Source organism: Microtus pennsylvanicus, chromosome 16, assembly GCF_037038515.1.
Source record: "Microtus pennsylvanicus isolate mMicPen1 chromosome 16, mMicPen1.hap1, whole genome shotgun sequence".
Lineage (NCBI taxonomy): Eukaryota > Metazoa > Chordata > Mammalia > Rodentia > Cricetidae > Microtus > Microtus pennsylvanicus.
In genome coordinates, this window is record NC_134594.1 from 29,480,328 (window position 1) to 29,507,065 (window position 26,738).

Genomic DNA, 26,738 nt, shown 5'->3' on the forward strand with positions numbered 1-26,738 from the left:
TATTTCCTTTTTTTTTTTTTTTGAGGCTGTTCTTGCTATCATAATCCTGGCTTTCCTAAAACCCGCTGTGTAGATTAGGTCGACTTAGAGATCCACCTGCCTCTGCCTCCTGAGTGCTGGGATTACTGGAGTGTACCGCCTCACCTGGTCTCTTTCTTTCCCTCTTTTCCTTTCTCCCTCCCTTCCACACCCTTTCCGCCCTTCTCCCTTACCTCTTCCCTTCCCCCTTCCCTCCTTTCCCTCTTTTCTTTCTTAGCAAACATCATGCTGTTGTGACTGTAGCAGCATTAAACATGGATGTGCCACTGCATGATATTTTGTTAATTACGGTTGAATGACATCATTTTAGCTGATCCCAATTTGCCTTTGATTTCATTGTTTGTATTTGTCAGAGAGGATTGGTTACCTGATGGTCAGCAGGGTGAGTGTCAGAATCACATCGTAAGAAGTGGCAGGAATGGATAGATTATATGTAATGGTAGTCTAGAGCTTTGGTAATAGCGTTACAAGGTGAGTTAAATTCTTGTGCATGTGGTAAGATGACCTTGAGCAAATTACTTAACTTCTCAGTCCATAGTTACCTGACAGTGAAAGTGGAAGTATAGTTGTACCTTGTGATTTAAGAGCCAGGGCTCTGACTCCTGCTCCTTCCAATGGTGTAAGTTGTTTTAGTAGTCTGTGTTCATCATGCAGAATGAGGGTGATAGTAATAGTTTATATTATATGGTTGTAAATCAAATGAATACCTGTCTTCCAAGCCCTGAAGGATGTTACAAGTGCTGTTCAAGAGAGAGGCTTTAGTTCCAAAAATTTAGTCATTAAAGCAATCCAAGAACACTTATTTGTGGCTTCTACCATTTCCTCATTTTTAAAGCATACGTTTTAAAGTCCTGTCTTTAAACACTTGTATTTTCCCTTGCTCTTTCTGCACTATTCTAAATCAATTTCTTCATTTTACATTGGTGTCTTTGGGAAGGGTTAAATGACCTCCTAAGATTCAATACTGAGTTGAGTAACTAAAATAACGATACTTTAGGAGATTAAATGTGAATTGTCTTAGTTGATTTGAAAACACTTTGTGTCGAAAGTATTTTATAAATTGCTTTGAAAGTGTGAACACTGTTGTAATAGGAAGTCAGTGTAGAGCAGTTGCCATGTGTATTTGGTGGCTCACAGGTACGATTTTGGGCTGGGTACCCAAGTCAACAGAATGAATGGTTGTCTAGTGAGAAGCAAAGGGAAAGCTCGGTGTATGCAGACATTCAGGCACTGGGTCACCCCAGTCCTGTGCTCCCTGCTGTATTAGCCTGAACTCTTGTTTGCTGCCTGCATCAGCTTTCGCTGTGACAGGAGCTGAGGGTGAGGCCGAGAGACTCGGCATCTGGCAGCTGTCCTGATTGAACGGTGCTTATTCTGTAGGGGAGAGAGACACGTCTGTGCCTAGGCATAGCTATGAGGATAATGTTGCTCATCTGCAGTACTTCTTATCTCATGCCTCTGGCAGATGATGCTGGAAGAGCAGGATTGTCCAGTAGGTGATGGATTCAGGGCAGCACACCTGTCCCCCTGGATATGTGACCTCTACGATTTGTGACTCCCAAGGCTTACTTGATGTTTACTTTTCTTATTTATTTTTATTTTATATGTATTTGTGAATGTCTGCATGTATGTATATGTGCTGCATAGTACGCATGGAGGCCAGAAGGAGGTGTCAGTCTTCTTAAACTAGAGTTAGAGGTGATTTTAAGCTACTATGTGGGTGTTGCTAGGATAGGAACCTGGGTCCTCTGAAAGTGCTCTTAGCCCCTGAAGACTTTTCTGTCTTGTGATTACTATCAAGTAATTCCCTTACTTTGTAAATATGTTTTCTATTTATGACTTACAGCTTATGAACAATTATCTTAAATTCTATAGCATAGATTTCATCTGTGTTACAAAAGTTACTTGTTATTCTTTGCTTTTTTTCTATTATTCTTTTTTCTCTTGTTTTCTATATAGTAGATTAATCATTTTAAATGATACAGCAGACTTATCTCACAGTTAGGTCGGTACTGCTATCATCTATGAGCTTTTTTGTGGTGTTGGAAGTGGAACTCAGGGCTTCATGCATGCTAGGCAAGGCCCTACCACTGAGCTATGTCCCTAGTTTTACTGTTATCTCCTAAGAGCACACTCCCTTTTATTATAGTAGAAGACTCAATACTGTAGCACAAGAACCAATATCTGTATGGAAAATGGAGATTGTTTGAATAACTTGGGATATTGAGATGGGTAAAGTGCTTACTTCACAAGTTTGAGACCTGAATTCAATCCCTGAAACCCACATCAAAGTGGACGTGAAGAACCATCTCGACAAAATTATCTTCTGACCTCTGTATGTCCTTTATGGCATGTGTGTACCATTCTCAACAATAATAAATCAAATCAAAATACTTAAATAGCTTTAGCTTTCCCTATTATGTGCTCCGCTGGATTTGGTCCTTAAGTCACTGGTTCTCAAATGGTTGTGACCCATTGTGGGGCAAATGACCCTTTCATAGGAGTTGCCGAAGGCCATCAGAAACACAGATGTTTATATCGCGTTCATAACAGCATCAAAATTACAGTTATAAAGTAGCAACAAAAATGACTTTATGGTTGGGGGGTCACCACAACACAAGAAACTGTTTTAAAGTGTCACAGCATCAGGAAGGTGGAGAACCCCTGTCTTAAGTGTTCTTTTTTGTAAAAATTGACAGTACATCAGAGTTTGAGTTGATGTTACTTTTGCTGGGAGGAAATCTCATCTTTCGTAGCTTTCACCAGAAATCCTGTAAATTTCTTCTATTAAATCAGACCCTTAAAATATAGAGAAAATAAAAGGGAACTCATCTGCTGGAATTATATATCTAGAAAATTTGTTGCCGGGGAATTATCTTTACCCAGAAAACAGTAGATGTGTAATGTTACAGAAATATTGTTCGTGTTTGATAATACATGAAGTCAGAATCAAATTTAAGTGATTTATGTAAATTATATTTATTCTTGCTATCTTAATTGATGCTCTTTCTATTTTGTGATATGTTGCACTAGTAAATCAGAATTACAGAAATGATAATTTATGTGATTTAATAAACTTTAAACTGTAATATATAAATTGATTTTAACTTGATTTTTTTCAATTTTATATTTAGTATAATTTTGAAAATGCATCTCAGACATTTGAGGATCTTCCAGCAAGATTTGGCTATAGGCTACCAGCTGAAGGCTTAAAGGTGAGAAAATACTAACATAGAAGATTTATAACATAGGTTTAATAAGGTGCTTTCAATGGTCATTTACTGAGTGAAAACATTTCTTAGTATTTATTATCATAAAAACTGAAGTACTCATTTGAGAAGATGAAGTTATTCAAGCCATTGTGTGCTATGTATGCATGTTATATAGGTATGTATGCGTGTTTATGTAAATATAGTATATACAATAAAGCTATATTTAACACTAATAGAAACTTGCTGCTTGAACCCTGCCCCCATAATTTTTTCTCTATCAAGTTTTCTTGCTGATAGGGAAAGATCTTCGATATTACTTTTAATGATTTCTTGGTTTTGCAATATCATGAAATGCTATGGATATTGAACATTTTAACTTTTTGAATTGTATATTTAGATCTTTTAGCCTATTACTAACATTTGCTTTCATGATTTTTTTTCTTTTTCTTTTATTGTTTTTGTTCTTTTTGAGAGAGAATCTCACTATGTAGCCTTGGCTGGCCTAAAGTTTGCTGTATAGAATAGGCTGGTCTCGAACTCACAGAGATTCTCCTGCCTCTGCCTCCTGAGTGTTGGGGTTAAAGACATGCATTACTGGTCCTTGCTTAATCAATGTTTTCATCCTGCTGAATTTATCTCTATAGGGTATGTCTTGAAATGTAAAATTGCTTTCTTTGTGACATAGCATGTTTTAAATTTTGTTATAGATTTCAGGTTGCTCTATAGAAAGTTAAGGGCAGTTTAAAATTCTATCATTTTATTTGAGACCATCCTTTTTCCTATGCTATCTTCAGTATTAGACATAAAATATTCACTAATTTGTCAGAAGTATCTAATAAGATTAAATATCTTGGATTTTCAGCTTGTATAACTCACACATGCGTATATGCGCATGCATACACAGACACATTAAGAGAGTTAGCTGACTATAAATACTCTATGCCCACTTAAAAACCAATGCATTTCTCTTTTGCCAGAGTTTATTACATATTGGAAGTATCAATTGTTTTTTACATATGCTTCAGGATATTTTTCTCTTGAGTTTAAGTAATTTCTCTTGAGTTTAAGTAATTGTTTCAGTGATTTTATTAGGTGGTTAAAAATTAGTGTATTTTCCCATTTTCTCTGGCATAATAGTTAGAAATTCCTTCCTCATTCCAAGATAGTGTGCTCTTAACTACTGTGCCCTGGGAGACCAGAGGTGTTGAATCTCCCTGGAGCTGGAGTTGCAGGTGGTTGTGAGCCACTTGGTTTAGGGTTTAGGAATTGAACTTGGGTCCTCTGCAAGAGCAGTGTGTGCACTTAGCCACTGAGATATCCCTCTACCCTCTTCTATATTTTTTTCTCTGTGTAGCCTTGGCAGTCCTAGAACTCTCTTGGTAGGCAAGGCCAGTCTGGAACTCAGAGATCCACCTGCCTCTGCCTCCTAAGTGTGGAGATTAAAGGTATGTACCACCATGCCCAGCTCCTTCTGTAATTTTAAAATGATTTCTTGTGCTTTTAGCATAGAATTCTTGTGTGCCCATAATATATAGATTTTTGTGGTGTTCTAATGATTTTACATGTTCTGTTCATGTGCCTTTAAAATGTTAGCATATTTTTTCCTGAATATTCAACTCTATCTTGTCTTCAGGCCCCAATGTTGTGTCGGTCACACGTTTCTGTTGGTGAGGCTTTCCACTCATCTCAGCTTTTTATTTGACTTACTGAGTTTGTCATTTCTAGCTTCATTTCATTGTGTTTTCTTAAGTTTTTCTGTCTTCTTATTGAAATCTGTTTCTGTGTCCTGAGTTGAGATCTTGATTTCATTAATCTGGTTATGACTTGGATTCATTCAGCAGTTTACTCTTATGCATTTAAAGTTCATCCTGAATGTTTCTCTTGGCCTCTTTGAATTTCTCAAGCACAGTACTCAGGAGGCAGAGGCAGGTTGATCTCTGAGTTTGAGGCCAGCCTGGTCTACAGAGAGCCAGGGCTACACAGAGAAACTCTGTCTTGAAAAACAAAAACAACAACAAAAAAGAAATTAATGTATTTGTACATATGTCTATATATACTCAGGAGAGTACTGATATAGAAAACTATTTTATGTATGATGTAATGTGTGCCATTTTCTTGTTTGTTAATGTAAAAAGTAAAAACTAACCTAAAAAATTTCTTGGTTTAGAAATGTCATTGTTGGGAAATAGTACCAACATGTTAGGAGTGGCTATCTTTGGTGTAATTGTCTCATGTGCAATCCTAAATATGTTAACATTCTGAAAGGCTGGACCTGTTTAAATGAAATGGTTATGAACACAGATTCTACTTTAAAAGCTCTGGGATTGTGAACAGCTGTAGCTTCCAGAAGTACATGCAGAATAGCGTAAAGCACAGGAGACTAATGGACGCCGTCTGTGGGATAAGCTAATTGACCTCTTGAGTGAAACAGAAATAACTTACTACTGATTCCTTTTCAGGGCTTTTTGATTAACTCGAAACCAGAGAATGCTTGTGAACCTATAGTGCCTCCACCACTAAAAGACAATTCATCCAGCACTTTCATCGTTTTGATTAGAAGACTTGATTGTAATTTTGATATAAAGGTAATATTTTCCTTTTGATCTTGTTATTATCTTTTGTTATCTAATTTAAATTACTTTCTCTTTCAGGAAAGATTTAAGTCAGTGTATGAAATTATTCAGAGTAAAATAAAAATGGAGCCAGCTAAAGGAAATTAAAATTAAAAAACTTTGAAGAGAAGATTAGGAAGAAATGTTACTTAAGTCTCATTTGTTACAAAATGAACTATAAACATTTAGTGGCCAAAGGAGAAAGTAAAAAGTAAAAAGGATGCTTTGTTTTAGCTTTAACTTTTACAGTGCAGACAAAATGTTTACCCTTTGTCTCGATCAACACTTACATTGCGATATTTGTAGTAATAGTCTGTCCCTGAAATTGGGCTTTGTCTCCCTGCAGTTGGGCAAAGCTGACATTTCAGGTAGTAAAGCAGAGCTCCCCACAGAACTTTTCTCACTTTTGTATTTATAATAATAATAAATAGTAATAACGTTTTCCCCCTTAGATTCACCATATAGACAGTCTCAATGGATAAAATTTTAGTTGGTTATACATGTGCACATGTTTTTTTATTTTATGAGTTTTTCTTCAAAGATATGCTTAATGGCTCTTGGTGATTTCCTGATATTATCTTCTTTGTAGTTGTGTTAAATACAGGGGTGTCACTTTAGGGGAAGAAGTGATTATAATCAATACCTGAAAATAGATTACATCCATTTGAATCCCAAATCCCTGCCAGTGCCTTGAATGTCGGATGCAGGCAATAGGTGTTTGCAGTTGGTGTTGCATGGTTTTTCCCATTTTAGGTAAATATAATAATCATAAAGACAGCAAAAATGAGAGTTTTAAAGAAATTTAGGTATTGGCAAAGGATATTGATTTAGTGACTTGATATCAGTTATAAAATTTGCTATTGGTTTCAAAAGGCAGTTTAGTTACATTAGGATGTAATGTAGAAAATACAGGCTATTACTAATAGTAATAATTACAGACCACCTGTCACAGTAATTTAAGGAAGGGTAAAGTCATCTTAGTTACTGGAGAAGCAAGTGTAATTTCACCTTGAGGAGAATTTCTGATGATTAGGTATCAGCCTTCGATTAAAAATCACTGTACTTCTCTGAGCTTCCAGATTGATTATTATATACAGCTTTATGTTACATTCAGCATCTCATGATTTACAATGTAGATAGAGAACCTTTTTCTGAATTTTACATAAATATATTTCAAGTAGTCAATAGCAGTCCATTTATGTCTATTTGTAATTTTGTATGAATGCGTTAGCTTAAGCAAATGTTAGGAACCTAGCTTATTTGCACGTTCTTCAAATACAGGATACTTTGATTACTGTGATGTGCCGTAATGAATGGTGTTTAGGCAAGAAGAAAAAGTGACCTAAGAGAAAGAGGACTTATGTCACCTAACTATCAACGAGAGTCAAACATCCTGTTAAAGCTGCTTACAGGGATGGGTCCAATATTCCTTAGGGGACAACTTGTAGGAGTTAGTTCTCTCCAGCACCATGTGGGTTCTAAAGGTTTAGCTCCTTGTCAGACCTAGCAGCAAGCACCACCCCTTAAGATGAGGTCTTACTGTACAGCCACACTGGCCTGACATTGGCTGTGCAGTCTAGATTGCTCTTGGTCCCTCAGTGACCCACCCCCTGCTTTTACCTTTATCTTGTCTTGAAATGTCTTGTGAAAAGAAACGTTTTTCAGGTTGGGGAAAACCATAACAAGGCATTGTTTGCTTCTTTTTTGAGACAGCGTCTCATTATATAGCTTTGGCCAGCCTGGAGCTCACAGAGATCTGCTTGCCTCTGCCTTTTGAGAGCTGGAATTAATGGCATGTGCCACCATAGCTGGTCCTTTTGTACTTCTTTTTGTGGATAAAGAATATTTTTTGTTCAATAGTAATATTTTTCCACCTTCTTGATTGATGCTATCCTAAAAGTCTATGGTTTTTTTTCTTTCTAAATTTGGCTTCTTAGCATTAGAGCTTATATTTTATTTAGATCTGGGTATTAAGCCTTAAATATAGGGCTAGGACACCATAACAGTGAGAAGCCTAAAAGGACATGTGTGCTTGAGATTTATTACTGGGTGGCACTAAGAACCAACATTCTAAATGTAATTGTTCTATCCAAGTTATTTGTTCTTTATCAAGGACAAGGTGAATCCTTGTCATCTGAGATGGTCCTAGTGGGCAGATAGCAAATACAGATAGATATCTTTCGGCTGTGATAACGTACTTCTGGAAACCATGTGCATTTTAATATGCACCGTATCCTAAGGGATGCCATTTTTAGACTTGCAATCCTAACTTGAATGTTGAGGCAGCTTTCTCACTAGAGTCGCTAATTTGAGCTGCTGAAAAATTGCTGAATTCTAAATGTCAGGTTGTGAAAAAGCTTTGTGTAGTGTGTGTGTTGTGTGTATGTGTGGTTTGGTGTATATGGTTTGTATGTGTGTGTGGTGGTAAAGAAATATTGATTTAGGCTAACTTTTTGTTCACATCAATGAAATAGACCTGAGCAGTTGCAAATTCAAAAATGTTTTTAATCTTTAATTTAGTATCAGTTATTATCTCCCAGTATTTAAAGCTTTTTGGCCTATGAGCCACATTCTGACTATAAAGTATGGTTATTGGGACATAGCATATGATTTTCACTTTTTAAAGTTGAAAGTACCCCAGTGTCTCTTTTCTGGCTTTTTCAAAATGAATAAATAGGTTTTAGTACAGCAAAGAAGCTTCACCGGTCTTACTGAAAATATGCTCTAGAGAAATAAATTCAGTTTATCTCTGGCCCTTCAAACCATGCGTAGTGGGGACGTCCCTTAGCAGCAGACTGAGTCCCACCCAAATCATGCCCGCAAGTGAGGGACTCTGCGTCAGACAGCCTTTCTTGGGGCCTTCACACACTTTTAGTTTTAGTTTTTTGTTTTTTCCATACAGGGTTTCCCTGTGTAGCCCTGACTGTCCTAGAACTCACTCTGTAGACCAGGCTGGCCTCAAACTGAGGTCCACCTGCCCCTGCCAAGTGCGTGCGACACCGCCTGCCATTTTTTTTCTTTTCTTTCTAGAAGAGTAGTTTTTCTTAAGTTTAGTTCTTCCTTTCTCTTCTGCAGAAGAGAGTGTGCGGGTGGAAGGAGTCATGATGACTTAGCAATCTGCCCGCAGTGAGGGCTGAGGCAAGCAGGCTGACATTCAACACTTACTGAAGAGGGCAGGCCTGCTTGTTCACCACGACCCGTGACTAACTGCAGAAGTTCAGGGCATGTTTGGTGCCCTTTACTTGACAAAGCTTGGAAACATCAATATACGTGAGGAATATTTCTGTCTACAATGAAAAAAACTTGCTCTGGGCGGAGCAAAATCACATATCAAAGGGGAGTTTTTATTTTCCTGACTTGTATCCTGTAGAATAAGCACTGAATAAATAGTTATCTTAGCTGCAGTTTAAGCAACTGTGTGGTGGATATTCTCCTAGAATTAAAATACATACAAACAATCAGGTATTCGTTCCTCATGAAACTTCAGGTCTCATATTCCCGGTCCTGCAGGCCAGCGGCAGCTCCGCACCTGGAGTGGCCAGCTTCTCAGGAGGACTGGTTAAGATTAGGTGTGTGACATCAAATAGGACAACATCGTGGCCTCTCATCTGACACAAAACAGAAATCCCCAGGAAAGCATCAATAGCAGGGTAATAATAGTTTTGTAGAAAGAATGTGGCAATGTTTTTTTCAGTTCCAGCTTGTGGAATAATTGAGAAGTATTGGAGTTCTTTGAAGGTCTGGTAGAATACTTTGCATTTGGTCCTGGCTCTTTTTCCCCCTGTTTTTAGTTGGGAGATTTTATTTTATTTTATTTTATTTATTTATTTATTTTTGTTTTTCGAGACAGGGTTTCTCTGTAGCTTTGGAGCCTGTCCTGGAACTCCCTTTGTAGACCAGGCTGGCCTCGAACTCACAGAGATCCTCCTGCTTCTGCCTCCCAAGTACTGGGATTAAAGGCGTGCGTCACCACCGCCCGGCTCTAGTTGGGAGATTTTAATTACTACTTGTTTTTCACTAGAGGTTGAGAACCTGTTTACATTTCTTATTTCATCTTGATTTAACTTAGGCAGGTTGTATATATCAAGAAATCATCTATGTCTTTTAGGTTTTCCAGTTTGGGGGAATATAGATTTTTAAACTATGTCCTTATAATTTTGTGATTTTTCCTTGATGTCTGTTGTGGTGTCTCTGTTCCCATATGTAATTTTAATCGGGATCCTCTCTCTCTTTCTCTTGGTTAATTTGGCTAAAGCTTTCCCAGTCTTGTTGATATTTCTTAAAGAACCAGCTCTTTCTTTCATTGGATCTTTTTTAAAAATTTGTTTCTATTTCATTAGTTTCTGCCCTGAATTTGATTATTTCTTCCTGTTTATTCTTTGAGTGCTATTACCCCCCGTTTTCCTGAAGCTTTCAAGTGTATCATTAAGTTCCTAGTATGAGAATGTCTCCAGTTTCTCGATGTTGGCACATCATGTTCAGAGCTTGCCCCTTAGATCTGCCTCTCCTGTGGCTCATAGGTTTGGGTATGTGGTTTCCATTTGCATTCAATTCTAAAAGTTTTAAATTTTCTTCCTGATTTCTTTCTTGACCCAGTCTTTGTTCAGTAGTGAGTTATTTAGCTTTCATGAACTTTTACACTTTCTGCTGTTTCTAGTGTTGATATCCGACTTTAAGCTGTTGTGGTCAGATAAGATGCAGGGTGTTATTTCAATTTTTCTTTTATCTGTTAACACTGCTTTGTATCCTAATATGTGATCAATTTTAAAGCACCTTCTGCCTGTTAGGTTCATTTCATTTATGATGCTATTTAATTCTCTCATTATTCCACTTAGTTTGAATGACTTGTTTGTTGATGAGAATGAAATATTAAAATTATCCACTGTCACTGTGTTAGGATCAATATGTAATTTTAACTGTAGTAGTGTTTCTCTTATGAAATCATATACCCTTGTATTTGGTGCATAAATGTTTAGAATTATAATATTCTCTTGGTGGATTTTTTCTTTAATGAGATATAGTGCCCTTTATTATCTCTTATGATTACTTTTTGTGTCAGTCTACCATGCCAGCTATAAAAATGGCTTGCTTCTTGGTTCCATTTGCTTAGAATGCCTTTTCCAATCCCTTTGCTCAAACTGATGTCTGTCCTTGATGGTAAGGTGTGTTTCTTGGAAGGAGCAGAAAGATGGATCCTGCTTTCTGTTTTTTTTAAAGATTTATTTATTAATTATGTATACAGTATTCTCAGTATTCTGTCTGCATGTATGTCTACAAGCCAGAAGAGGGCACCAGATCTTATTACAGATGGTTGTGAGCCACCATGTGGTTGCTGGGAATTGAACTCGGGACCTTTGGAAGAGCAAGCAGTGCTCTTAACCACTGAGCCATCTCTCCAGCCCAGATCCTGCTTTCTGATTCAGTCTGTCTGAATTATGGGGTATATGAGATCATTAATATTGAGTTATTAGCCGTGTTTATTAGTTCCTGTTACTTTGCTGTTGTTCTATTCATATCTCCCTTTTTAATTTTAAGATTTAGTTTGCTTATTGATTTAAGAATACATCAATTTTAATGTCCTTTATTTCTTCCCGAAAGGTGTAACAACTCAGCGCAGCACACTTATCTCTTTTCCATATAATTTCCCATAGATATTAATTTTCTTCCTTTTATTGAAAATACATTATTTTCTTACATAATATATATCCTGGTAACAGTTTCCCCTCTGTCTACTTCCCTCAGTTGCTCCCCACCTCCTCTCTCACCTGGATCCACTTCCTCCTCATCTCTCATTAGGTTTCTTAGAGATAATAATAAAATACAACAAAATAAAATATAATAAGGCAAAACAAAAACTGTCACATTGAAGTTGGACAAGACAAATCAACAGAAGGAAAAGAGCCCAAAAGAAGGCACATGAATCAGAGACCAACTCGTTTGCACACTCAGGAATCCCATGAAAACCCTAAACTGTAAGCCTTAATATGTAGGCAGAGGTACAGACCCATGCAGGCCCTGCCTGCTGCCTTAGTCTCTGAGTTCATATGGCTTTGCTCATGTTGATTTAGAGGGCCCATTTTCTAGGTTTCTTCCATCCTCACGGACTCATATTCTTTCTGCCTCCTCTTCTGCTCCTTTATTTTTTTTAATTTTATTTATTAATTATTTTTGTTTATTTGTTTGTTTTCTGAGGCATGTCTTCTCTGTCCTGGTATTCACTCTGTAGACCAGGCTGGCCTCAAACTCACAGAGATCAGCCTGTCTCTGCTCCTGAGTGCTGGGATTAAAGGCGTGCACCACCACACTTAGCTTGAGCCTTATTTCAATTAGCCTTTTCTTTAGCAATTCTATTTCTATATTAAATTCTACTTACATATCTTGCATTGTTTTCTTTATTTCATTCTGCTCTGTTTTCATGGTTTTTATTTACATCCTCTTTAAGGGTCTTGAACATACTCATAATTACTATTCTGAAGTCTTTGTCTTGTGCTGGAGCTAAATTGCTTTGCTTGGTATCTATTGCAATAGGGTTGCTGGCTTCTGGAGGAGGCATATTGACTTGCTTGTTCATATTTGTGGGGTTATTTTTTTTGCTAGGATTTAGACATCTGGAGTTATGACATTTTGGTGTTTATTGGTGTAGATCTTGTTTTTTGGTCTCACCTTTGTTGGGTGGGTGTGTAGTTCTTTGTTTGCTGTTGCTGCAATGTAGATACCTGTGGTTCAGAAAGATGACTTTTTTTTTGATTTTGGGATTACTCTGGGTTCCCTTATAAAATATGTTGAAATCATAACCTAAACTGTGTTAATATTATAGTTAGAAGAGAGTACATTTAGAACAATGAGTTCTTTGTCAGACATCTTTTTGCCAGTTGTCTGAAGCCCATTGGTCTCAGAACACTAGGCATGTTCTGGGGGTGCATGGATAATGTTCATGGAATATCACCTGCCAGTCTGAGGTAGTCTCCTGCTTTTGATCTTTTTCTCCCTCACTTGTTACAGTATAAGAAATTATTATCTATGCAACATATTTCAGACAACAGTTTTTAAACTTGAAATGTCAACTTGCATTCAAGTAAAAAGGATTCTAGGTTTGTTCAGTCTGACCCAGTAATTGTGCTCTTTTTAAGAGATTCTTTTCTACCCCTGTTATGCTTTTATGATTTTTGCAGGTTTATAATATAGATGTGTATATATGCTTGCTTATTTTTGTCTCTTGATAGAGTAACAAAAATTATATTTAGCTCTATGTATAGCTATTCGAGGAGATTGAGAATGATAGGAAAGATAAAAATGTGGATTATGTTTTTTTGACGTTCATTTTGAAAATTATAGTGAGTTTTATTCAAAACACTGAGTTAATAAATGAATTTATTTACTGAAAATCTTTGAATATTTGCCTCTAGTTTGACTGATGTAATCTTTCACCTAGTAAACCTTGGTGCCTCTCAAATTCAACATGTTCAAATTCAACATGTTCAAAGCCAGTTCTAGTTCCCTCTAACAAGTCAGGCTTAGTTTTTGTGACTTTTGGTCAAAGACATCTTGCAGGTTCCCAAGGACAAAAATATAGTTATGAAAAAAAAATTATGTCATTGCCACCATCCTACTTTGTTAAATCGAGCCACAGCTGATTGCTCTGAAATTCCATTGACACCCCATTTATCCTTTTTCAAGTGTCAGCTTGGCATTCACAAGAGGAAACTCCAAGTTTGCTATTCTCAACGGCCTTCAAGGGCTCCATAACCTGCTTTTCCTTTTCTTATTTCTTCTCACCCCTGAGTCTATATCAGTAATAATCAAATGAATTGCCATGCATTAATCATAACAAGAACACATTTCCTGTGTGCCGGAAGCTGTTTGGGTACTGGTTTAAGAGCTTTGTGTATATTAACTTGTTAACTCCTGAGAACAACCTTCTCTGTTGAGTGTATTATTTTAATTGGTATAGAAGTTACTTATCTAAATTAATACATTTTGTAATAATAAGAGAAGCTTTCAAAGCTAGGTTATGTAGTTATGAGATTTTGTTCTTGGGTCCCCTGCTTCCCAGAGGCACCTTTCTTTTCAAGTAGCTCTTTCTATTTCTAATTTTGTTTTTAGCATGCTATTGGCTTGTTATTGCTGTCTTCTCTGCAAGAAAAATCTCTTCTCTTTCTACCATGAAATCAAATTTTCACTTTTGTAGAGAGTCAAGTTCCATAAAATCAGCCATAGGTATTTCATGCCATAGTATTTTCTTTTTTATTCTTTTATTTTTTTATTAATTTATTAATTATTTATTAAAGATTTCTGCCTCCTCCCCGCCACCGCCTCCCATTTCCCTCCCCCTCCCCCGGTCAAGTACCCCTCCCTCATCAGCCCAAAGAGCAATCAGGGTTCCCTGCCCTGTGGGAAGTCCAAGGACCACCCACCTCCTTCCAGGTCTAGTAAGGTGAGCATCCAAACAGCCTAGGCTCCCACAAAGCCAGTACGTGCAGTAGGATCAAAAACCCATTGCCATTGTTCTTGAGTTCTCAGTAGTCCTCATTGTCTGCTGTGTTCAGCGAGTCCGGTTATATCCCAGGCTTTTTCAGACCCTGGCCAGCTGGCCTTGGTGAGTTCCCAATAGAACATCCCCATTGTCTCAGTGTGTGGGTGTACCCCTCGCCGTCCTGAGTTCCTTGCTCGTGCTCTCTCTCCATAAAGGACATTGAGCCTATAATTCGTGATCCTAGAGAAGCTAAATAAGAAGGTGAACCCAAAGAAAAACACATAGGCATCCTCCTGAATATTAACCTTCATCAGGCGATGAAAGGAGACTGAGACAGAGACCCACATTGGACCACCAGACTGAAATCTCAAGTTCCAAATCAGGAGTATTTTCTTCTCTTGGGTTTTTATTTACTTTACCCCAGTATTTTAACACAGTTTTTCTTGGCACACAGTGTTTATTTAATAAGTTTGGCTTTTCCTGTAGGATCCTAATATTAGTGTATCCAAGTCTTTCTCACTTCTGTTTCCCTTTTCAGCCTTGGTGAGATGCTAAGTGCTGGTCAGCAAATCCCATTGTGCTGTTTAGCTTTCCTTTACTGTTGCTTTAAGGTGCCTATCTGAGATAGGCAGTCTGTGAAGAGAAAATGCATGTTCAGCCATAGTTTCCAAGGATTCTGCTCATGATTCCTTGACTCTGTTACTTCTGGCAGGGAGCATGTGTCAGAACAATCTGCTTACTTGACAGTGGAGACAGAGCCCGAGGAACAGACCGGTACCTACAGTCCTCCCAAAGGCAGCCTCCCTCCCCACCTAAAACATCCCATTAAGTTTCCACCATCTTCTAATAGCGCCAAACTAAGGACTTAGCCTTCAACATGTCTTTGGGATACTACAGATCCAAACGATAGCCCCAAGCTGCTCTCTAACCTAACAAAATGTTCTTCCATCTCAGCTCTGCCCCAATGTGACTGACTGTGGGGTCTATCTTACCTCACTTCTAAGATGTAGAAAAGAATATCTAGATTTAGGACCATGCTGAGCATTGGAGATAATGACACAAATGTCTAGCAAATCCTTTTGTTCTTACATGTCATGTTCTAAGTCATGTTAGTGGCTTCCTGAGTTCTAATGCCTCCGAGTCCTTCAATCATGGTCATCTTGAGAGCACAATCTCTTCTTTCTTCTTATAAGGTTATGATCAATTTGTTCAGACTGAAAAAAGATGAACTATTGTTTCATTTCCAGGATCTCTTTTACACCCTGTTTCATTGGTACCACTATCATTAGCAGTGTGTTTTTTTTTACATGCTGCCTATTTATAATAGCAAACCAGCAGTCTCCTGTTCCCTTGCAACTCTTTGCCAGATGCCACCTGGTCCACATAATGCAGTTTCATCTAGTTCGTTGACTAGATAGATGAGAAGCCTTCAGTGTATATACTGCAATTTGAACTAATAGCTCTGACCAGTCCCTTAAAAGGTAGATTGGTAATACAGTTCAGTAGGTTTTTTCTTGCAGTTGTAGCTTTGATGGCTGTTTTTCATTTAGGTTTTTGTTTACCACGTGTGCTTTTTATTCATGAATCTTTTCATCCTTTGCTTCCATCTGACACCATGTGTTTGAGGTTGCATTTTATGAATGTAAAACCATGAACATAATTACTAAATGATTTAGGTTTTATTTCTGTCTCATGTGTTCTTAAAAATACCAGCTGCTGCCTAGTTGAAATGTAATTTAGTTTGACTGACACTTGAGATTTATAGTTTCTAAACATGAATATATTTTCCTTGTTTGTTTTCATAAGCATTTTGGTTCGTATGTTAATGTGTCTCTTGATTTCACTTTTCTTCTTCATCAATAAAACAACAAAAGGAAACCTTGGTGGGGGAATTGTTAAAATTTTGAAAACATTTTTTTAGAGTTCACACGTAAGCTCACAGAATTCTTTCTCATTTTGGTAGTTTTACATGTCCTATTTTAGGGGCTTTCATTTTGTTCACAGCTTTTGATAATAATATAATGTTGCATTTTATTTGTGGAAACAGTTGCATGCTAGATATGTGAAGTAAATATTTCTCCTCAATTGCTTAATAAAGTCTTAAAAACTTAATGGCTGCTTTATTTCTGTGTACACCTCGCATGTCGTTGTTAATGCATTCATTCATGTTGGTGTGTCATAATGACTTGAGGGTGAGGGTTTGGAGAGGTGGCTGACGCAGCAGGTAACCTTACTTGCCAGCCTGGCACCCTGAGTTCCATCCCCTGATCCCATGGAAAGGTGGGAGAGAACTACTCCTGAGCGTTGTCCTCTGACCTCACAGGTGTGCTATGGCACGTTGTGCACCCATGTTCACACGCACCACCAGTATCATCACCACTACCACAACATCACCACCACCAACAAGGAAATCTCAAAAATAATTTTGGAATGAGAAAGCATCTTACAAAACTGATGATACTTTGGCTCTTCTCACCAGAAAACTTCTTAGGTAGATAGCATCTAAATATTTAAATAGCCTTTGATAGCCTGTTTTGGAATTGCGATGATACATGTGGCTTGGTTTAAGATGAATAGAACATTAGTACTTAAGAAGTAAATAGAGAGGTTAAGTACTCTAACCTGAAAACAACTGGTGAGGGTGGAGAAGGTGCATAGATAGGACTTGAGGAACAGAGTCTGCTGGAGACATGGGAAGCAGCAGGACTGGCCTCCACAGGGGAACAGTGCTTCTGATCTTTCTCTATCGCTATTGTGCATGGCATTCAGTGTCTCATTTGCTCTTTATTGTGGCTTCTGTGGTGGCTTTGTCAGCCCTAATATGCTATCAGAGAAGAAAAGTTAGCTTTAAAAAATTAAACCTTGTATTTTAGATCAGCAGGAAATGGCTTTTGATATTGATTTAATCTTTTGTTTCTTAAGTGTGTCTGTAGTAAAAGGTGTTTCTTGATGTAAAAAGAAACACTTCTTGGTTACTTGGCTAGCTTTTAGGGGAAGAATTAAAATGGTCTCTGAAGTGTCAGAAAAACTAACAGGAACACCACCTACTCATGCTTTTATTAAATAAAACTGTAGAAGTCTGTATTATCATGGCAATATAATGAACGAGTGATAAGTTAACATGGAGCGAGAGGCGGAAACTGTGGTGCTCCTCAGGAAGGTTCCGGACAGCTGCAGCTTCTGTGAGGAAGAGGACCGCGTGTTTTCTTAGGAACTATTAGTTAGACAGTGAAATTAGGTGGGAATAAAAATCCACCTGAAAATAAGATACTGCACTTTTGTGTAAAAATGATAAACTTTTGTTTCTTTTTTGTTTTGTTTTGAGACAGGGTTTCTCTGTGTAGCAACCCTGACTGACTGGCCTTGAACTCACAGAGATCCACCTGCCTCTGCCTCCCCAAGTGCTGGGACTAAAGGTGTGTGCTCCACCACCACCCAGCAAGCTATTTCTTTTAATTAGTTATTCAGAAAATCTTTCTGCCCAATATTACTATTTATGTGAACTTTTAATCCAAACGAATGCTTTATTTACTTCACTCATTCAGTGACATTTATTTAATGATGTTGTACTTTGTATTGGGCTATTTTATAGATAATGGGGCCATAAATACAAACAGAGTATTACTGGCTGAAGACACTCATATCTCTCACATACTCAATTTTTAAAAATTGAGATGACAAAATTATTCAGACTTACCCACACATTGGGTAGTTTTAGAGAAGTCATGGGTAGCTCGAAGAGACTTTGCTGTGCATAGCCGACCTGGCGTGCACACATAGCCTCATTCTTTTAGCTCATTTGTCAGAGTCAGAGAATCAGTAATGGGACATTGCTTTGACTCCTCAGAACTCAACCCGAGGTTTTCCTTGACGCTTTGGAACTTGATATAAGTTTTATTTCCATTAATTACAGCAGTTGTCAGTATTTTTAGTTCCGCTAACCAAGTAAAACTAATATTAGACCTGGAAATTAAAAGAAATTATTTAACTGTATATAGAAAGCATTAATTATAAGGTGATGCATTTCAAGAGATTCTTGCCATATTAAATATTTACTATATAAAATTTTTGTAGTTTTTAAATGTAATTTATGTGTTTAAACATTCAAAATATTGAAAATATATATAAACATATAGCATTATTATCATGCATATATTTTTCTACCTAATAGTATGGGGACACTTTTCAAATCTTTCATGTTGCAGACTTTTGCCACACAACTAGCTGAATCCTCGTGGTCATCAGTTGCTGTTTTAGAGGCTTTAGAAAATTTTAAGTAGCTCTCTAGTTTTGGAGGTTATCTGGCTGGAGGTTATTTTTAATTTTTTTTGAGAGAAATTTTATGTAACTTGTTGAGCAAGTTGATCTAAGTTACTTTCATATGCCACGTTTCTATGTGTAAAGCATGGTTTTAAGCATTTAAAAATAAATGTAGGAAACCGAGAATTAAAAAAGGAAGTTAACTGGGTGGATAGATGACTTAAAAGATACATCCCTGCCCCCCCCCCCCCACTGTGAAGACTGATCTTAAGCACCATGCAAATTAAATATTGGGTAGGTGTGGCAGCCAAGGAGGAGACAGAGAATACCCAGGGCAAGCTGACTACCTAGACTAATTAGATCTGTGAGCTCTGGGTTTAAAAAGAGACTTTGCTTCCGAAAGTAAATAGTGATCAAGGAAGACAACGATGTCAACCTCTGGTCTCCAGCGGTAGTCACATAGAGTTATACCTGTGTACATGTATGTGAACATGCATACTGTATCCACCCCCTCAGATACAGAGAAAGTACTCAGCCTGAGTTTATACCACTCGTAAGTATTGTGATGGGATCTGAATGCCTGGGGCCTAGTGATTACTCAGCCTGCTCACAGCAAGGTTCTGTTTTGGAAATAGACTCCTTATAGCTTTGCATCCTCTTAATACTTGTGCCATATCTCCTACATTTATTTGCTGTGGATTCTCCTAACGCCCTGAATGAATTAGGAAAGTACCTAAAAAAACTCTTCAGTGGTCCCTTATAGACATCCACGTGTTTGAAGAACATCTGTGCTTTATTCCCACAGAGGCACAAGATAGGTTTCTAGACTTGTTGTAGTCATTTTTCCTCATCTTATGACTGTTTTCTTGTCTTCAGGTTTTAAATGCACAGAGAGCAGGATACAAAGCAGCCATAGTTCACAATGTAGACTCTGATGACCTGATTAGCATGGGATCCAACGACAGTAAGTACAGGTATCACTTTTCTTGTCTCCTGATTGACAGATCATTTGAAATTAAAGTTAACAGAATTCGTTCTTTCATTTTCTGTTCAAACAGTAAAGTTTCTTTTTATTATCAGATAATTCCCAGTTGTTAGCCATCATGGGATTGCTGTGGGGTATTCACCAGAGAAGACTGCTCAGGCATGGGTTTAAGCCAATAGAATGTCTTTATTAGCCAGCTAGCAACTACACTGAATGTTCAGATCCCAGTGTAGCCCTGGATCTTCCTCAGGATGAGCTTTTAAACACGTAACCCATGTTCTGGGCTGACATATTTCAGTTAACGAGAACAGTTAGCCAGAAGCAGAACTACAGTTAGAGACTTTCCCAGAACCATGGACTTTGATGGATTAGGTGTTTGTTTTAGTTTTGGCAGGGAATGCTGTCCATGTGCTTAGTTTTACACCCTGAATGACACTTCCATCTTAGAGTCATTTGTGCTAAAGTTTCTAGGCTTACTAAAGTCTGGGGCCCTTTAGAGGATAATTTTAATTCCCAACTGAAGTAGAATTGACTTCTCCCTTTCCTGAACAGGGGATGGTTTTGTTTTGTTTTGTTTCGCTTATGTGTTTATTTATTGATTTGTAGATATTTTCTTTAAAAAAGAATTCAAAGGCCATAAACAGCGATTTCATTACTTGTTAAGAATGCCATGGAAGGCCTGTGAGAACACTTAGTGAACAAAGACATTGTTGTCAGGACTGATGACCTAAGTTCAGTCTTCTCAAACCACATAAGGAAGAGAATCCATTCCTGAAAGTTGTCCTGTTAACTCCACATGCATGCTGTGGGACACACACACACACACACACTAGAAATGTAATAAAAATTAAGGAATGCTGTATAAGCATTTTTTGGTAATTATTTAGATATATACAGCATTACATTTTAAGATGTATAGAGTATTTACTATAAAATTTCAAAGGCTTGTACCTTATTCTTTCTTTCATATGTTTTGGGCATGTACATGCATTGGTGTGTATGTGTGTGTGTGTTAGTCCAACAGTCCAGTATCAGGTGTCTTTTCCTATTGCTCCTCACTGTATTTTACCTTATAGATATGGTGCTTTGCTGCACGTGTGTCTGTGTACCACGTGTGTACTGTGTCCAGAGAGGCCTAAAAGAGGGCATTGGATCCCCAAGAACTGGAGTGTAAACAGTTTTGAGCTGTCATGTGGGTGCTAGGAATAGAATATGGGTCCTGTGGAAGAGCAGGCAAGTAGTCTTGATTGCTGGGCCATCTCTCCAGCCCTTTCACCTTATTTCTTTGAGATTTTCCTCTGAACCCAGAACCTAGATTGCTGCCCAGCAAGCCTCAGAGATCCTCCTGTTCCTGTCTTCTACTACAGAAACTACAGTACTGAATTAGACTTTTTATATAGGTGTTGGATACCCAAACTCTATTTAGATCTCCCTAAATAAAGCAAACTCTTTATCCATGGAACCATTTTACCAGTCCCTGTGTGGATGGAGGCTGCATGGCTGCCTGGCTGCATGGATTTCTGCTTACCTGCCTGCCTGCCTTCTTCCCTCTGTCCCTTCTCTCCTCCCCCTCTTCCTCTTCCTCTTTTTATTTTTTTGAGACAGGGTCTCTCTGTATGTCTTCCTGGCTATTCTGGAACTCACTATATAGACCAGGCTGGCCTAGAGCTTCCAGAAATCTTTCTGCATCTGCCTCTCAGGTACTGGGATTAAAGGTGTGTGCCACTATGCCCAGCCTCCAGTATACTTTGTTGTATCAGTTAGTCTTTTACATCATGTGGATGCATTCATAATTTATTTGAAATGAAAATATTTTCTTATTCTGAATATTAGTTCACAGGAAAAATGAGCCAACTTCAAGGTGCTATGATTAGAGGTGTGTAACACCATGCTCATCTACCCAGTGAGTTCTTTTTTTGTTTTTTGTTTCATCTTTTTTTTTTAAAATTTATTTATTTATTAAAGATTTCTGTCTCTTCCCCGCCACCACCTCCCATTTCCCTCCCCCTCCCCCAATTAAGTCCCCCCCCCAGCCCGAAAAGCAATCAGGGTTCCCTGTCTTGTGGGAAGTCCAAGGAACCCCCACCTCCATCCAGGTCTAGTAAGTTGAGCATCCAAACTGCTTAGGCTCCCACAAAGCCAGTGCATGCAGTAGGATCAGAAACCCATCGCCATTGTTCTTGAGTTGTCAGTAGTTCTTTAAAAGCTGTATCCTTCACTTAATCTGTGACTGCTAAAGCTCTGGAGGGAAAGATATCCTGGCTTGTTGGGAAGTCAGACTGTCCCTGAAGCTGGGGTGCAGTGGGGATACAGCAATCCTGCTACCCTCCTAGAGAGAGCCGTTACAGCTGAGCTCTGTCCAGTTTCCCCTGCGGGAACATCCTAGCAGAGCTCTCTGTTCCTTCTTCTGCTCCCACCCAAGGGAAGACCCCTGTAGAAATGTAGCCCTCTCCTCCTGCTCCAGCGATAGGGGAACGCCTCAGCAAAGGTTCTTCTGCTTCGAGCTGATGAAAAACTCTTTTAAGAAAGATTTGTTTGTGAAGGAGGAGTCCAGGAGAGTGGCTACCTCTGCCATGGTGGGAACGGACACTTCAGAGGGGCACAGTTTTCCCGGGGAGAAGATTTTTCTGCTCAGAGATTGGCTGGTTTGGTTGGTCAGGGGCAGTGTTGGCTCTGGTTTCAGGGCCAAACTGTGTTTCTTTCACCGTCCCTTTGTTGCCCTTTGGCTCTAATTTCAGGACTAAAGCATATTTCTTTCATAGACTTTGGTTCTAGGACGAAGTATGTTCCTTTGGCTCTGGTTTCAGGGCCAGGGGTGGGTTTCGTTTGCTAGCTTAGGTTTCAGGGGCAGGGTGGTGTGTTTTGACTGGCCCTTTTCCCCTACACGATGTAGTTTCCACAATTCAGGACTATCATATATATATTTTTTTATTAAAAAATTTTAAGGACTTCATATATGAATTCTCTTTGCATCATTTCTATCCCTTCCTCTCTTCTCTCCAATGTCTCTTATGTTCCCCTCTCCCTAATTATTTTCTCTCCTCTAATTGTTATTGTTTCACACACACACACACACACACACACACACACACACACACACACACAACCTGCTGAGTCTATATAGTGTTGTTTTTATGTACATGTGTTTAGGGCTGACCACTTGGGAATTAAATAGCCTATTGACCTCATGTTGGAGAAAACGTATCTCTCTCTCTCTCTCTCTCTCTCTCTCTCTCTCTCTCTCTCTCTCTCTCTCTCTCTCTCTCTCTTACTCACTCACTCTCGGCAGCCATTGATTTCCTACAGCCCCTTGTGATCTTTTCTGATCAATGCTGACACGTCAGCTGGGGTTGTCTTTGTGCAGGTCTTGTTTGGACAACCATATTTGTTGGGTACAGTTTTCCTGTCTTGTCTAGAAGATATTATCTTGCATCAGGCATCCCGGTCCCCTGTGTTTTAGAATCTTTCTGCTCTTTCTTACTCAGTTTTCTTGTACCTTAGGCATAGGGTTGTATTGTACATGTATCAGTTGAGATTTGGCATTCCAGTCGCTTGTGCTCTGTGTTTTGACCAGTTGTGGATCTCTGCAGTGGTCTCCATCTGCTGCAAAGGGAAGCTTCTTTGACAGGGTGAGAGCTTCACTGACCTGTGTGTGTAGGGATAAGTATTTAGAATGCAGTTAGGATTATGCTGCTTTAGGAAAGTGGCCTTAGTAGGTTCTCCACCAGAGTCCATCACCTCACCAGCTGTGGATGGTGCTGGGTTTGTAGTACTGGGCCCGAAGTCTGTCCTATTGAGCAGAAGTCCAGTTAGAGAGCTCTCGTTATCCTGACGCATGTGCATTGCTGTGCCACTGCTGTGCAAAAGACTGGAGCTTTGACTTTTCTTTTCTCTCTTTAAAATTCCCTCCTTTAAGTTTTAAAATCTCAGTTGATACATCCTAACTCAGGTGATATATGTGATTTGTGTACATTATTGACAAAATAAAAGAAGGCTTCCTTTGACCAGAATTCTAATTCAAACTCAAGCTTTTTAACATGAGGACTGTTCTGATTCTTTCTTGAACTCATAGGTCAGTAGATGTTATTACTAATAATTATAAGTCAATAGTTTCAAGTCTCTCTCACACTTTATCACAGTATCTTCATGAAAGAATAAAATCTCTTACAAAGGGAATATAATTCTAAGCTTTGTCAAAAAAAATTTAGGGCTGGTGATGGGGCTCATTGGGTAAAGTACTTTGTCAGCCTGAACAATCTGAGCTCCACCATCAGAGAAGTTCTTGCAGGAGGTGGGACAAATATAGAGAGAGACCCACAGTCAGACATTATGCAAAGATTGAGAGACCCTTGGAATACTCAGCCCTAAATGGGCTATCTTCATCAAATCTCCTCCCTGGAGAAGATTGTTTTTACTTGTGTTTCCGATTATTTTATTTCCAAACCTGAGTAGTAGATAATTTTAAAAACAAAAATCTTTTTTTTTCTCTTTGTGTGACATTTCATTTTGGCTTTAAATACAAAGGTCAGAATCCAGTTTCTGGGAAAAGCAGTCAGAAGCTAGCTCTGCTGTAACCTCTAGGAGGAAGTCAGAACTCCCTTAGCTCTTTGCTTCATGCCAATTAGTCCCTGTCACCATTTCCCGCTTGAGAGCCAGGGTCATGGTGCTGTCTCTTAGACTCCTTTAAAATGGTTTTACATCAGTGGCTTGTCTCTGTCTTGGAATCAGGTATGTAAAGTAAAATTTTTCCTCTTTACTTAGGAGTTAGATAATTTGTGGGAAGGAAGGTTGAAATATTGCCATCTTCTTTGTTCTTTGATAGTTAAAGTTTTATGTATTTAGGAGAGTAATTAAAATGGAAATATTAAAGATAAAAACTTATGTTTCTGTTCTGTAAGGCGTTGAGAGAACTGTGTGTGTGTGTGTGAGTGTGTGTGTGTGTGTGTGTGTGAGCATCATTGCCCTTGTCTTGTCGTGCGGTGCTTCTGAACACTAGTGTGAGTATAAGTCTGCAGTCTGGTGGGTCAGATAGTAGGCCGTGGACTCTGAATGTGATTGCTTCCAATTTTATTTGCTGCTGATAGACAGAACCTTAAATGCTACCTTTTTACAAATAAACTTACTGTTCTTTTACACAGTTGAAACATTAAAGAAAATTGACATTCCATCTGTCTTCATTGGTGAATCATCAGCTAATTCCCTGAAAGATGAATTCACATATGAAAAAGGGTAAGTAATGAATATCAAAAATATCATGTAACTTTACATTGTTCCTTATATTAGACTAGAATTATATAATTTTAGTTACATTGATAATAATTTATTTAGAGATAAGATCTTACTATGTAGCTCTGGCTGGCCTGGAGAAGATTATTTTATTATGTGCTCATAGATTGCACTAAATTATCTCTTGATATAAATCACTGTATTGGAAGCAATTGTTTCTTTTGTATTTGATTATGTATTAAAAATATGTTCATGCTATAGAGATTTCCTGGTGTGGCTAAACATAAGTTTTCCATTTATGGCTTCTTTTCAAGTTTCTGATGAGGTATTTTATTGGTTACAATTATTGATAGACTTTACTCTGTCATTACATTTTCTAAGGAGAGTTTAATTTGCATAAATGAAAGCTTATTTTATATGGTGATGTTAATTTGTGATTGCCAAAATTATTTTATGGTTGATAATAATTTTTCTATTACACATGTGAACGGCTTCACCTTTCCTTTCTAATTTTTCTACTTGAGTTGCTTTCTGTCATCTAAACGCACTGACAGTACCTTTAATAACATGGTAATCAGTAGAGATAGTGGGTATCTTTACTTTGTACATTAGTGAGATAGTTTGTTTCAAAATAGGAATCTAACTTTTAATCATATTAAGAATAAATTTCACTTTATTTTTTTAAACACTGTCTAATTAATTTAATCACTGTGAAAAATAATAGCACGCAGGGGCACTGGAGAGATGGCGCAGAAATTAAGGGGGTATACTGCTCTTGCGGAGAACCTGAGTTCAGTTTCCAGCATGTGCAACTGTAGCCAACATTTGAGCTCATCACAGCTTGTTTCTTTGATAATTGGATGGATCAAAGACTCTGGTGTGTGGTTCTGAAAGCTCTGTACTTTATTGGCTGTGTGTGTCAGTGGGGAGCCTGGGAAATTAGCAATTTGTTTTCACATGTAGGCCTTGACATCACGTTTGAAATTAACCTGAAAATACAAACACAGAATAAACCTTATTTCCTCCATTGCACATTTCTGTGCTTCAAAGGTCAATATTAGCTGTATGGCCATAGAATGTGATGTGGTAAGAAATTACTAGAATTGCTTAAGTACCTCTTTGTTGTTCTTGTTCCCCAAATTGAGATTAATCTGGGGTGAATCTGTAGGTTCACCCACAATAGACACAAAATAGGAAACAGTTCTCAGGTAGTCCCTGTCACTACCTCTGCCATTAGCAGTCTGGCTAGGAAAGGGCGGTAATTTGAAAGTGTCTTAGTTAGGGGCATAACCGCTGTGATAAAGCACCATGACCAAAAGCAGTCTATGGAGGAAATAGTTTATTTTGTTTACATTCCCAGGTAACAGCCCCACACTGAGGGAAGTCATGGCAAGAACCTGGAAGCAGGAACTGAAGCAGAGGCCATAAAAGATCGGTGTTTACTGGCTTGCTCCTAATGACTTCCTCAGCCTATTTTCTTTTAAACCCCAGCTCGGGGGTGGCACCACCAACAATGGTCTGAGCCCTCCCGCATCCACCACTAGTTAACAAAATGTCCCACAGGCTTGCCTATGACCAGTCTTAGAGATTTTCTGGATTGTGGCTCTCTCTTCTCAGATAACTAACTTTTATGAAGTTGACAATAAACTAGCCAGGACAACCTGTAATTCAAAATGCGTAAAATACTTAATCAATTTCAGACTATTTATACTTACAGTAGAATGTCTTGACCATAGCTAAAGTGATTTGAAATGTGGCAGGCTAGCGTGAATAGGACATGTAGAATTTTAGGTTTAGAATCCAGACCACTGAATCCCAGCAGTGCCTCTGGGAATGTCTGTAGTGAATTCCAGACCATGTTTATTCTAACATGTGTTAATTTTACTTTATTGGAACTTCCTGATATGCTTTTTTATAACTTATTTCTTCTT

The 26,738-nt window shown here is 38.2% G+C and overlaps 1 protein-coding gene across 4 annotated transcripts in view; it reads left to right on the plus strand.

The window, feature by feature from the left end:
- The window catches only part of Rnf13 (ring finger protein 13), a 79,975-nt gene that overhangs the window by 29,224 nt on the left and 24,013 nt on the right, over positions 1–26,738 (plus strand). For all 4 annotated transcript variants that reach the window (XM_075950909.1, XM_075950910.1, XM_075950911.1 and 1 more), the window contains 4 exons: positions 3,174–3,254; positions 5,711–5,836; positions 19,473–19,560; positions 24,720–24,810. In XM_075950909.1, coding sequence (XP_075807024.1) covers positions 3,174–3,254; positions 5,711–5,836; positions 19,473–19,560; positions 24,720–24,810 — 386 coding nt within the window. The remainder of the gene's footprint in view (positions 1–3,173; positions 3,255–5,710; positions 5,837–19,472; positions 19,561–24,719; positions 24,811–26,738) is intronic.